General features: G+C 38.2%; 1 protein-coding gene across 1 annotated transcript in view; it reads left to right on the forward strand.

Annotated features, from left to right (window-relative positions):
* Positions 1-14,332, forward strand: part of LOC150077294 (condensin-2 complex subunit H2-like) — a 482,911-nt gene that overhangs the window by 34,869 nt on the left and 433,710 nt on the right. The window contains exon 3 of the mRNA XM_090385846.1: positions 6,077-6,178. Within this exon, the coding sequence (XP_090241972.1) occupies positions 6,077-6,178 (102 nt within the window). The remainder of the gene's footprint in view (positions 1-6,076; positions 6,179-14,332) is intronic.

A 14,332-nucleotide genomic window follows, 5' to 3' on the forward strand; every position in this document is an offset into this window, starting at 1 on the left:
GTAATACTCGTGATCTGATTATCAGTAGTGATTCACCATGCATTAAGAATTTGCAGATAAAGGAACCACTAGGTGGCAGTGATCACAGTGTGCCGAAGAGGGATCTACTCGAAGAGGTAACTACCATCAGGGGTAAAGGGAAGGGATTTTGCTTTCGTAAAGGTGACTACGGTGGTCTGAGACAGTATTTAAATTCTATATGGTGGCACCAATTGATGATGATACTAACAGCGAATTCAAAATGGGAAACATTCAAAGAATTTATCTTTTAAGCTACTAGGCTTTACATACCAACTAAGAACTATTGTTCAAGGTTTAGGCCTAAATGGATGCCAGATGAACTAATGAGACATATGGCAGAGAAGAAAAATGCATGGGGGTACTTGAAATTAATGGGTGACATGAAGCCTATGATAGATATAAGCTGGTCTGTAACTAAGTCGCAAAGGAGATTAGGCAGGTAAAGGCAGATTAATAGAAATCGTTGGCAAAGGATGCAAAGAAAAACAACAAAGAATTCTTTACATATATAAACTCTAGAAGGAAAGGGATGAATCAGATTGGTCCACTGTATATTGATGGTTCTACTGTTCATGAATGGTAAATCTACGGACACTATGTATTAATTACTTTCAAAATCGTGCTGTCTAAATTCAAAATAAACAACCGAGTTTGACTATAAGCTACTTCTAGAAAATAATTTAATATAACAATTAAGTCAATAAAATGGCTAAATATAATTAAAAAGTTAGCGTTCACGAGAGCTGGAAAACTTGTCCAATGCGTGGAGTAGATACCCTTACCGATACTAAGTAATAATGTGCAAAATCTCTAAGTTCAAATTAAGTATTGTTACTAGGAATATAAAGCACTCATAGAAAATAAATTAATATACCAATTTAAGTCAATAAAAAAAGTAAAAATTTAAGAAAAACTTCTCTATTTGCTGTAGCCATAAAAACTTTGCCTCTTCATGTGTACTCTCGTACCCAGTATTATAATGGAAGCATTGCAAGAATCATTTCCGCCTCTGCCTGTGGCTACTGTTAATCTATTAGTCTGTGAATCCCCCACAAGCTAGCAGTTTTCCGACCCACCTAACATTGCTTCAGTTGCCTCAACAAATATTCTTGTACCCTTTCTATTTAAGTGTATTCCATCCCTGTAGAAGCACAATCTCTTCTGTTAACAAACACAGATCCTGCTAAGAAAAATTCTACCCCATGAGCACTACACAATCTCTCCAGGGCCAAATTGATTGACAAGGTTCTCATCATATACTCCCTCCTATCATGTCTTGGCAGGATTGCAGACACTTGCAAATGTAACCCTAACCCGCAACGTTTTTTCAACATTGACTTTTACGTGCTTAGTAAATCCACCAATCTCCTACACTTAATGTCATTACTGCCAACTTTTGTGCCATTAAAGATATCTGCTCTACAATGTCATCACCTTTCCCCTGGCAGACATACCCTGGTCCTATTCCACCCATCCTTTTTGCACAATATATTCCCCGTTTCCCTGACAATTGAGTCACCAACAATAACTAGCTCCTGTGGGACCAGCACATTCTGCCCGTAAGGTTGCCACTGTATTTCCTGGTGCATAAGAGTGAGCTCTGGCATTGAGTTGGTCAGCTGAGAAGTTGATGGGCCCCCATTTTAATTCCTTTGAGGGCATCCATCTTCAACTCTCATAGATGCCCATCAGAATGCTGAGTTTGCACCTAAGTTCTACCCATCCTCTGCACCTAGCAAACAGAAAGACATCCTCCATGGCTAGATCATTTCCTGTCCAAGTAATCCTTGGACTCAGGGGAGGTTCCCATGGATTGGAGATATGCAAATGTATCCCCAATTCACAAAGGGGGATCGAAGGGTGACACGAGTAATTACAGACCAGTTAGTTTAACTTCTGTTCCGTGTAAAATAATGGAGTCACTGGTTAAAGATGCAATTGCAGGATCATCTAGACAAGACTGCAGCAATAATTCAGACACAGCATATGTTTGTTAAGGGAAAGTCTTGTCTGACAAATTTGATAGGATATTATGATGTGGTTACAAAAGAACTGGATGCAAAAAAATAACTTTGATATCATATATTGGGATTTCAGGAAAGCTTTTGACACTGTTGCGTATGGAAGGATGGTTGAGTGGGAGAAGACAGAGTGGGGTAATTAATGGGTGCTGCTCTTTGTGGACTAATGTTATTAGTGGAGTCCCACAGGGTTCAGTGTTGGGTCCTCTGTTGTTTTGTATATTTATCAATGATATTGATGAAGGTATATCAGGCTTAGTGTTGAAGTTTGCAGATGATACAAAGGTTGGCAGGGTTGTTAATGACAGTGTGCTACTGCAACAGGATCTAGATAATTTGGGCAGATGGGCTAAGAAGTGGCAACTGAAGTTTAACCTTGACAAATGCAAAGTACTGCATATGGGTAGAAGTAACCCCAGAGAAATGTACCAACTGTACTACACTTAAGGTGGTAGAAAATGAAAAAAGACCTGGGAGTAATTGTGCAGTCAGATAAGAAGTTTTCTAAGCAATGCAGACAGGCTGCCAGGGCAGGTCATGGGGTTTTGTCAATGATACAAATTTAGGAATTTTGCTAGCAGGGAAAAGGTGACTGTCCCTCTGTATAAGGCAATGGTCAGGCCACGCCTTGAGTACTGCGTACAGGTCTGGAGGACTCATTTTAGGAAGGATGTAGATTTGCTTGAGCGTGTACAGAGAAGGGCAACAAGATTGGTGAGGGGAATGAAGGGATCCTCTTACCAAGAGAGGCTTAAGTTCTGCAAATTGCAGCAGCTGGAGACTAGGTACCTGCACGGTGATCTGATTGAGGTGTATAAGGCCTTGAATGGGTTGAGCACGCTGAATTCTGATGGGATCCTTCCTCTTGTTCAGATTACGAACCTAAGGGGGCATAAATTCAAATTAAGAAAAGACAGATGTAGAATAGACGTGCGGAAATTTGTCTTTAGGCAGCGGGTGGTTAAATGCTGGAACAAACTTCCATCTGTCATTGTGGTAGTTGATAGGTTAAATAAATTTAAGGCAGAACTGGACAGGCATTTGGAGGGAATGGTGTGATTTTTTTTTTTTTTTTTTGGGCTGATGCTGCATAAGCTCATACACTTTCTTTCTTGCATCACATGCCGCTACTTCTACTACTACTACTAACATATCGCATTTTGTACTTTTTTTTAGACTGTGTTGCATTGAAGAATCGCCCCCTTCTGTTCCCTTCATCGAACCACAGCACTTTCTACTTTGTGCAAGTTGCTTTGCTGCTATAGTCTGGGGCATGCTTTCCATTTAAATACAATTTAATTGAATAATTGCCAATACTGTACTAAGCTAAAAGATTCCTACTACAGTTCTATGTATTACGCTATCTAGTTTCACGTTATGCCTTACACTATCAAGTTTGAGATATGCTTAATGCTATTCCGTATAGATACCACACAATGGCGGCAAGTTTTGAACGATAGAAGTTTTACCAGTACTAAGGGTGAGCTGGGCAGTGATCCAACGGTAACAGAGCAAATTTAGGACTAAACCTTAATCAGTATTTCTTAGTTGGTTTGAAAAGCATTGTAGCTTCTATGATTATTTTCTTGAATGCTTTCCATTTAGAATTTGTTGTTAGTAACATCATTGGTTGGTCCCACTGTATTGTGGGACCAACTTGTGATTTTGTTTGTACAAGACTGGAAATCACAATTCAAAGCCATTGTGCATTGGTAAAAGTTGAAATCCCCCAGGGTTTTAAGCACATCAACACAAAATCTCTACTTGTAATTTATAAAAATAGCTCCACTGCTTGGATGATGAGTGATATCTTCGCTTTTCGTGGTTTGAAAATTAGTATTCATGATAGTGATACTCATCGTTTGAAACTCAGTGGCATTAGTGAGATGCCACTTGCTTTTCAAAAAACTTGAAGAAAAGTCTCTGTTGCTATTCGATCACTGCCCAGCTCACCCTTCCGCTGATGTCCTGATATTGAAAGATGGCAAGAGCAGAGTCACATTTCTGCTAAGGAACACAATTACACAAATTCGGCCCATAGATCAGGGCATTATTTGAACCTCCAAAGCCTAATATTTTGGTGAGCTACTTGCTGGTATTGTGAACTGAGAAATTCAAGTTTATTATTATTGTTGTTGTTGCTCTTATATTATTTCTCCCTGATTGGGGGATTCCACTCCATGATGGGTACTGCTACCAAGCACACAGGGTGGTTGTAATGTCTGGTGTTACTGTCGGTCGAGAAATCCCTGACTATCCTACAGGTGTTCAGGATTGCGACTTTCTGGAGTTCCTTTTAGGTGTTCTTTGGGAGACCTATTGCTGCACTTCATGCGTTGGCATTTTCTTCCTTCCTGGGTGGTCACTAGCGCAGTTGCACAGGAAACACTTCCAGTTGGTGAGGCTGGATGGTCTTCCTTTCTATTGTGGTAGCCTTGCGGGGGGACAGTGCCACTTGCTCCACTGTCTTGCTCCGGAGACTGTCTCCAATTTTTCGAGCCGACCTGTCTGCCTAAGGCCTGAACGCAATTGACTTTATCCTGCGCAGCACTCGATGCAGTATGAATAATATTTATCTGCGACATCATCCATCTATGAAGGTGGACTTGTTTAGCTTCGGCTTATGTCCAGTGGTTTATTTAGTTAGTTCTCACTAGTGACACCATATGCTGCCACTATCTACCTCAGCTGTCACTTTTTTTTTTCTTTGTTTTTTTATTAGGAGCATTAGCAACTAAGGCCATATTGCTCCGGGATATGTGGTGGTCATTTCCTGACATTTCCGCATACTAAAACAAAATATTCTGAGACAAGAAGATAAAAATTGGAATGCTGAATATGGATTGAAGTAAAAAGTACCAATTTGGTTTCCCAGTGAAGGTTTACTGAAGATTATCTTAATGATAATATTTGTTCTCACTCTGAAAGAAAAAGTCTTTTTTTCGCATCTTAAGTTTTTTTCCCTGATGATATGTGTTGTAAATCCTTTTATTTTCTCAGAATTGGATTTGCTCAATTATAGCATTTATGAAATAATATTAAGCATTAAAATACAAAGGGAACCATAGAGATTGTTGCATTTCATCAAAAGGATTACTTTATTCATTATTTGGGAGTTATTTAATATAGCCATGGAGGAATATTTCTTTTCTAATTTTTATCCAAGAGAGTAGATGGTAAGAGCTTTCCATATTGAATTGGCTTAAAGCTGCATATTTCCTTGGATGTTGGAAAATTAAAGGAACAATTAATTTTTTTAGTGATCAGTTTGAAAAGTTTGGTACTCTAATTGATGTGTATGCCATTTAAACCTAAAGAATTAGGAGGACTAATTCAATCTTGTAATGTGCAACAAGTCTTTATTTTCTGGGCAGAAGAAAACTATTCAAATGAATTATATGTGCTTTCACTGTATTATTTAAAGTTCATATATATATAGTCAGACCCACTTGTATTTGTTTTTATCAGGTTTAGAAAGGTAATAATTTTAAGATGGTGGTCACCTTAGTCTTAGCAGAATCTTACTTGCGAGAAATGTTTTAAGTTTTCAGAATCTGTCCTTTGATTAAAATGGTTTTTTCTTTTTAAAGAATGGCTTATGTTTTCTTTATCAAATTTCAATTTGCAGCTATACTCACTCATACCAGTAATTTAAACTTTGCATTTCAGACCTGTGTTGTTTTGGGTGCTCCTTTTTTGGTCACTTGGGAACAGTCAAGATATACATTAGATAAATACGTGAGGTATTCAAGGATATAATCATTTTTAAGAACCTGATAGTTTTTTGTAGCTGTTCCTTGCAAATGATTGTTGCTCTCTTCCCGTATGTCTTGTAAATTTGCTTTGTACGACAAGAAGAGATCCAGCAACCCATAATGATTTTAATAATGTGGACACAATTGGTAAGAATTCAAATGTAGTTTGACACAATACACCCCAACAACAATATATAGTTTGAATTTGTTTTTGTTTTGAATTTTGTTTTTGCAGTAGTTAAATTTATAATGAATTCATATATAATAAATTCATTGCAGCTGGGAAGTTTAAGTATTGCTTACGATGAGGGAAGTACCAGCTTAAACTTTGCACAGGCAGCTTTTCTCATCCAACGTACTACTGATGTATATAGCAAAAAGGTAAGTATAGCTTTATATTCGGTAAATTAAGTTGTTACTTATATTTTATCATCAGGTGCTAATAAAGTGGTTGGTTTTTAATGCTTCTTTTTTATCCAACACTAGAAATTAAGTGTTTTTTAATTGCTTCATCTTGTTTTATTGAGCCTATAATTACATTCCTAAAATTACTGACATTCCTAAGCGGCACTATTTTAGCATTGGCATTAGTAGAGGCATATGATGCAAGAAAGCAAACAAGCAAACTTATACAGCATCAGCCAAAAAAAAAAAACACCCCATTTCACCCATCCATTTGCTCCAAAAGTTTGTCCACTTCTTCTTTGAATTTATTTAAGCTATCAACATCCACGACAGATGGAAGTTTGTTCCAGCAATCAACAACCCACTGGCTAAAGGCAAATTTCCTCACATCTATTCGACAACTATCTTTCCTCAATTTTAGTTTATGCCCCTCAGTAATCTGAGCAAGAGGAATGATCGCATCAGCATTGAGCCTCCTCAATCCGTTCAAGCCCTTATACACCTCAATCAGATCACCTCGCACATGCCTAGTCTCCAGATACTGCAATTTGCAGAACTTAAGCCTTTCTTCGTAAGAGCACCCCTTTGTTCCCCTCACCAGTCTTGTTGCCCTACTCTGTATTTGTTCTTGCAATTCTACATCCTTCCTAAAATGAGGTTTCCAGACCTGTACGCAGTACTCAAGGTGTGGCCCGGCCATTGCCTTGCACAAAGGGATAATCATCTCCTTATCCCTGCTAGCAAAATTCCTGTATGTCATTGACAAGACCCCATGACAACCTGTCTGCACTGCTCAGTAAACTTTAGGTCTTTTTCATTCTCCACTACCCAAGTGTTACACCACCCAGGTGGTACATTTCTCAGGGGTTACTGCTACCCATATGCAGTACTTTGCATTAGTCAATGTTAAACTTTAGTTGCCAATTCTCAGCCCATCTGCCCAACTTTTCCAGAACTTGTTGCTGCAGCATACTGTCATTACTGTTAATAACCACCCTGTCAACCTTTGTATCATCTGCAAACTTTGACATTAAGCTTGATATACCTTCATCAATGGCGCACTATAGCCACAGCAGCTTTTACGCCATTAAACACCCATACCACACACACATACACACACCTTCGTCAATATCATTGATATATATACAAGCCAACAATCGGTCCAACACCGAACCCTGGGGGGGAACACCACTAATAACATTAGTCCACGAGAGCAGTGTTCATTGATTACCATTCTCTGTCTTCTACTCAACTATCCTTTTATCCATTGTAGCAACTTGCCCTTAATGCCATACTGCTCCAATTTGTACAGTAATCTTTCATGTGCAACAGTATCAAAAGCTTTTCTGAACTCCAAGGATATGATATCAAAATTACTTTTTTGCATCCTGTTCCTTTGTGACCATGTCATAGTGTCCAATCAAATTGGTGAGACTAGACTTTCCTTAACAAACCTATGCTGTGTCTGAATTATTACTGCAATCTTGTCTAGATGATCCTGCAATGCTTCTTTAACTAGTGACTCCATTATTTTCCCTTAAACAGAAGTCAAACTAACAGGTCTGTAATTACTCTTGTCACCCTTTCGACCCCCCCCTTTATGAATTGGAGATACATTTGCGCAACTCCACTCCATGATGCTCTTATAATTATGGCTAAGGGTTTGCTTACTTCCTTTGCCGCCTCCTTTAATATAACTGAATAGATCCCATCCACCCATCCAAAATTACTTGCATTCCTCATCCGACATACAACTGATCTATATAGCAAAAAGGTAAGTATAGCTTTATATTTAGTAAATTAAGTTGTTAGTTATATTTTATCATCAGGTGCTGATAAAGTGGTTGGTTTTTAAATCAATTCTTTATATCCAAACTAGAAATTAACAGTTTTTTTTCACTTGCTTCATCTTGTTTTACAGAGCCTATTATTACATTCCTATAATCCTTACGTTCCTAAGTGATGCTATTTGAGACTGAGAGACCTTGTCTTTGTTTTGTTAGAAATGAAACGACCATTTCTTATGTTATGTTATTTAAATGTTATAAATTTTACTATTGTTGAGATACAATATGGTTTTGTTTAAGTATAAGCATAATTTAAGTATTTAAATGTTAATTTTACTTTGTTTAATCCCGACATTGTTGATGTTTCACATGAAGTAGACCTTTTTATATGACTGACAGCTAGATTTGTTGTTTTAAGGTGCCATTGAACAGCGAATAACTGGAAACAGTTTTCCTGTATCCAGTACCATTGAATACCCAGAAATTGTTGAATGTGCAGTGTGTTCAGCATGGCTGTTACCATACCTCTGGACATCCAAATGTAGTCACAGCATAGACTCCACCACCTGGGGTCTATTTTATGACTGTTCAGACTGTTCCCCTCTCAGGTGAAGTCTCTTAAAGTAAACATCATAAAAGAGTCCTGCCGTAGGGTGAAGTGACATACAGCGTTAGTCACAAAGCCCTTGCACAGTGCCTGAAGTGCCTAATGGAAAAGGTGGCTTCGTGTCCCCAGAAAGCTTTGATGATCTTCCCCCACACATATTTCTGTCATCCAAAATGTCAAACTATAGTGCTCCAATAGCTGAGTTGGCTGGTGAATTGACTTTCTCTGAAGTTCCAGACACGAGTTTCAAGGAACCTCTAGCTATGATGGAAAAAACTTTGGAAGACAAATTGCAAGGACCTTTAAATTCTACTCATACTTTTAATGATTCTCAAGATTCTAAGGCACCTCCGTAGCCAGGTGGGAAGGAGCAGCAGTGCGTAGCACACGCTTCTTGATTAGACCGGGGTTCGAGCCCGTCACCACCAAATACAGAAGATGCAGAAAGGTCAGGGAATGACCACCACATATTCCCGGAGCAATATGGCCTTAGTTGCTAATGCTCCTAAAAAACCAAATAACAAATATATGCCCCACTATGGCTGAATGGTCAAAATCAGCCTCCCTGATAGAATCCATGTCCTGGATCATGGACACCACCAAATTCGGAGTATGTGGAAAGGTCAGGGAATGACCACCGCATATCCCGGAGCAATATGGCCTTAGTTGCTAATGCTCCTAAAAACCAAATAAACAACAATCAAGATTCTAAACAAACTGATAGTGCAGCTATTCTTGACTATCTTTTTGGATTAAAATCAAATAGGCTTGATGTTTTTATAGAGGGCTCTACTGTGACACCTTTTATGGTTGTTGAGATGTCCAAAAATTAGAACAATATGGAAAGGTTAGTGATAGATCTAACTGTAGAGAAAAAAGTCTTAAATCTGAATTTAAAAAATTAAAGATTAAATTAGTAAGAAAAATAAGAGAAAAGGGAGTTCTAGTTGAAACTGATAACAATAAGGATCCAAATAAACTTAAATCCTGCCATAAGTTCAAGGAGTTAAAATTTTCTGTGGATTCCCCTAAAAAATTAAATCCAACTGTCATAATATATGACATACCTAAAGATGTCAATGACTGATTTTCTGGAGGACTTATTCAATAAAAACCTTGCATATCATGGGATTTCCTAGGGAGATTATGAGTCTGTTAAGGTTCATTTTAAAACCAGGTCTCGGAACAAAAACAATCAAAATTGGGTTCTTTTTTGGAAGGTGTTTTTGGCTTCAAATTGTAAGGTTTTTATCGGATTGTCTGTCCCTGGTGTGAAGGATTTTTTCACAGCATCACGCTGTCTTAGCTACTGACATTTGGCTAAAAACTGCCACCAGTCCGAGTTTACCTGCGGACTTGCAGTGACCTGGGTCATCAAATTCAAGACTGTCCTAAAATGGAGGAACCTGCTGTTTGCCCAAATCGTCTGCTTAAGAAGAGGAATGTGGACCATTCCTTCAAGGACGTTAAGTGCCCTGAATTTGTGAAAACCCAAGAGGATAACAAAAATTCGGACCGACTTTACCTAACTCTGGAATGTCTTGTGTATATACTTTACAGTTAAATTGTCAATGATCCTTGTCAGTTTTAAGTGATCTTTCTAAGTTAATGGTCCAACACAAATTTCAACTTTTAGGGTTACAAGAATTGTATTCTTATAAGGGTGTAAACAAGGGCCTCCCTCTCGGCTGTCGCATTATTTTTTCAAACCTTGTTATGGTCGGTGACCAGGGTAACACCACTACCAGGGTTTGGACCACCCTGATGGTTGCTGACCCCTCATTACTGTAACAAAAATTTCTAGTCTTTGCCCCACACATGCCGCATGTGCATGCTTGGAAGGCTACTTTGGAAAAATTGATGTGGTTTCTCTGTATGCTCAATGTAGTCAGGCTGGACAGGCCATAGAGCCATTTCTAAATTATATGGAAGGCGTTTTGATTAATTTATCTAGTTTTCCCGTCATTTTGTGATGGATGCTAATGCTCACTCCTGGCTTTGGAATATCCCTACTACAGACTATAAAGGTGAGCTTTTGGAGGAGCTTATTCAGTCCAATAACCTCACTCTGTGGAATACCCCACACCATCTGCCTACTTTTGTTTCTTCTCTGGGTCAATCTTATATTGACATTACCCTTTCAAACTCTACTCTTGGTTGTGGCATTTCCAACTGGCTTAGCCATACTTCATGGTGCTCAAGTGACCACAATGTCATCACTTTTATGATCAGTCTAAGCAACAATCCTAGGGTTATTACGTGCTGTTTTGACTTCCCACAATTTAAGAAAAAACATATTGATTGGAATATCTTTGATTACAGGTTCGTGAGCTTACTTCTGAACAAATACTCGTCCAACTTGGCTCTCTTCCTGCTGATATGCAGGTTTCTAGGGTTTAAGAGATTCTAAACATGGTCTGTGAGTCCACTCTAAAAAAGAAAAAAATGAATTGTATTTCATGGTGAACCCCAAATCTTATAATTCTGAGAAGAAACTTACAAAATGCTCGTCGCAATTTTCAGAGAGCAAAGAGAGCTAACAGGCCCAGTGATGGGCCTGTTGGCCCTTTGTTCAGAGATGAGATTGACAGACTTAATGAGTTGTATAAATCCAATAGAAGGAGTTATTTCAATACCATTTTCCAAGAGAAGAAACTTGCCTGGGCAAGGTTTTTTCAGCATAACATAAATGAAGATCCATGGGGATTATCCTACAAACTTGTTACTAACAAGATTCATCCCGGCAATGTTCTTTTTTCTATTATTGTAAATGGTAATGAAACCCTGGACTGGAGTTTGTCAATTAATGCTATCTTGGACTGCTTGCTCCTTGAGGACACTGCCTCCGTGAAAACACCATCCAAACTACAATGAGATTAGATCAGAGGTTCCCAAACTTTCTCGGTTCATGGCACCCTTAGTGTCCCATTAATTTTTTCATGGCACCCCTAGGCCAAAAGAAATACCTAACACAGTGGTTTTCGAACTTTTAATATATACCTATATAATAATTTTATTCTTTATATAGAGGTACGAAATAAAGATCAATTATAGATCACCACAAAATTAAAAAGATACGGTACAGTGGATACCGTACACCTTTTTATAATGAAATAAATATACAAATTTAAAAAAATAATAATAAAAATAACTTTAAGTAACTTAAACCCAAACCCAAATTACATGGCATCCCAAGAATGTTGTTGCGGCACTGTGGTTGAAAACCACTGGATTAGATCATTTATCATAGAGCTGAAGCACCTTTTACGGATACTGAGCTGGAATTTGCTATTTCAACCTTAAGGGATGGTAAATGTCTTGGACAGGATCTCCTTGAGGTTTCTGTAGTTAAAAGATTCTGGAAAAATTGCCCATTATATTAAATCTTATGAATGTTTATCTGTCTTTGGGATTATTCCTGTTGCCATGGAAACAGGCTAGATTTTTTTTTTTTTTTTTTTTTTTTTTGTAGTTGTTGCCACATAGGCTTCTGTGGCCATAATGCACCTCACAAGGTTTTTGCAGTACTTTGATCCAAGCCCGAGGCAGGAATCGAACCCGCGACCTTTGGGTTGCCAGGCAGGCACTTTACCCACCCGGTTATCCTGGTCGGCAGGCTAGATTTAAACTTCTGCTTAAGTCCTTTGACAAAACCCTCCAATGATCTGGCCTCTTACAGGCCCATTGCACTGCTGTTCATCCTTGGCAGAGTCTTGGAAAAATTAATTGTTTTTCGTCTTCTAAATTACTATTTAGACAGAAACCTAAACTCTCCACTTCAATTTGGCTTTACCCGTGGAAGGTCTTCTGTTGATGCTATTTGTCAGATTTTGAGTTCTGTTCAAAATTCCAATTCTAAATATGTTCTCAATATCTTTGTTGATTTCAAAGGGGCATTCAACACTGTTTGGTGGCCGAGTGTCCTGGCGAGGTCCAGAGTGGCCGGGGTTCTGTTCCTATTTACTGTCTCCTTTGAATTACTTTGATTCTCGCAGCATCACAATTTCCTCAGGATTCTGCTCCATCTCCAGATCTGTTTCTAGGGGCTGCCCTCAGGGCTCTGTTCTTTGCCCTGTGTGCTGGAACATGGTCCTTGATGGCTGGCTCTCGCTTGATCAAGACAACATCCTTCAGTTAGCTTACGCGGACGTCCTTATTATTCTGATTTTTGGTAATTCCCACCAGGAGCTAGAGTGTAGAGCAAATGAAGTTCTAGAGGACTTGAATATCTCGTGTCAAACACATAAATGTGAAATCTCGACTAATAAAACAAAACAAATGTGGCTAAAGGGCTCTCTTGATGTGAATAGACCACCTGTTATTAAGTTGAATGGAGAAATGATTAGGAGTACTCGGCAGTATAAATACTTAGGAATTTATTTTGATGACTGTCTTAATTTTAATTACCGTGCAAAATATGTACTTCAGAAAATAAAAGCTATTACCTATAAAATTATTAAGATTACCAGAAGTACTTTTGATGTAAAGAAATCTTCCATTAAATTATACTACTCTTGTATATTTATATCAATTGTGTGTTACACGGCTGGGCCTGGGGATACAGAATCGGTAACTCCCTTGTTCAAAATTATCTTACTCAAGCACAAAGATTCTTTCTTCTCACTGTAAGTAGAGCTTGTCGTACTGTTTCTACAGCAGCTCTTTAGGTTCTCAGTCATCGACATGCAAATCCAATATGAAGTAATGTCACTCTTTCTTTTATACTGTAGAAGAAAACACATTCCTACAGTTGTAAATGGTATAACATATACTACTGACTTGCAAGAAAACATAGACATTAAAATAATGAAAAATGAATGTTGCATAGTGTTACAAAATACCTGGTCTACCTCTACCTTGGGTAGAGGTAGACCTGAGGTTGTTGATTACGACAAGAAAATGGACTGGTTCAATTCTGGCTTATACGTTACGTTTTTATATACCGGTCATGGCAGTCTTAACTTTAAATTGTTCTCACTAGGATTAAGTAACACTCCTCTCTGTAGTTGTAGTGCTCAAGAAACTGTTGTGCACCTTGTCTTTCATTGTCCCCTGTACGATGATTTAAGACTGGACTTTCATCTTCTCGCAAATGTATTTGACTGCTCTGAACTGCCAAGACTCGTTACCTGTTCTGAATATTATACTGCCTTCTCCACTATGCAGAGAAATTGTTTAAACTGAGAAAAGAATTTGTAATCCTGAGGTTCAGTAAAATGCTAGACTGTTTCTTGGATTACATCTTACGTGATGTATTGAACAGTCTACTGGACTCCGAAGCCCAGTATTTATTTACATATCATCATTGTATATAGTCTTTTTATGTATCATTAATCATTGTACATAGTTGTTATAAATTTTACCCAATGTAGATTACCTTCAAGATTACTTTCAAGACAACAGCAGCAGATAAGGGGAACTCTGCAGCCCACCAAAAAATAATAAAATACTGTTCTGCCTACTAATGGTGAAACAACCAATACCAAGTAAGTGTTCCTAATGCAAAGCTGTCTCAGTGTACATGTCATCTTAAGTTCTCTGCCATATGGCACTACTTGATAGCCAGAACCCAATCACAAGATCTCAACAAAAACATGACTTGTCTAACAAAGCATTCACTGAGCTACTAAGTTACAGAGTATTGGTAAGGGTATCCAATCCATGTGTTGGTAAGGGTATCCAATCCATGTGTTGGACAAGTTTTTAATTATATTTAGCCGTTTTATTGACTTAATT

Source organism: Mastigoproctus giganteus, chromosome 12 (genome assembly GCF_048544385.1).
Source record: "Mastigoproctus giganteus isolate SK-2022 chromosome 12, ASM4854438v1, whole genome shotgun sequence".
NCBI classification, from domain to species: Eukaryota; Metazoa; Arthropoda; class Arachnida; order Uropygi; family Thelyphonidae; genus Mastigoproctus; species Mastigoproctus giganteus.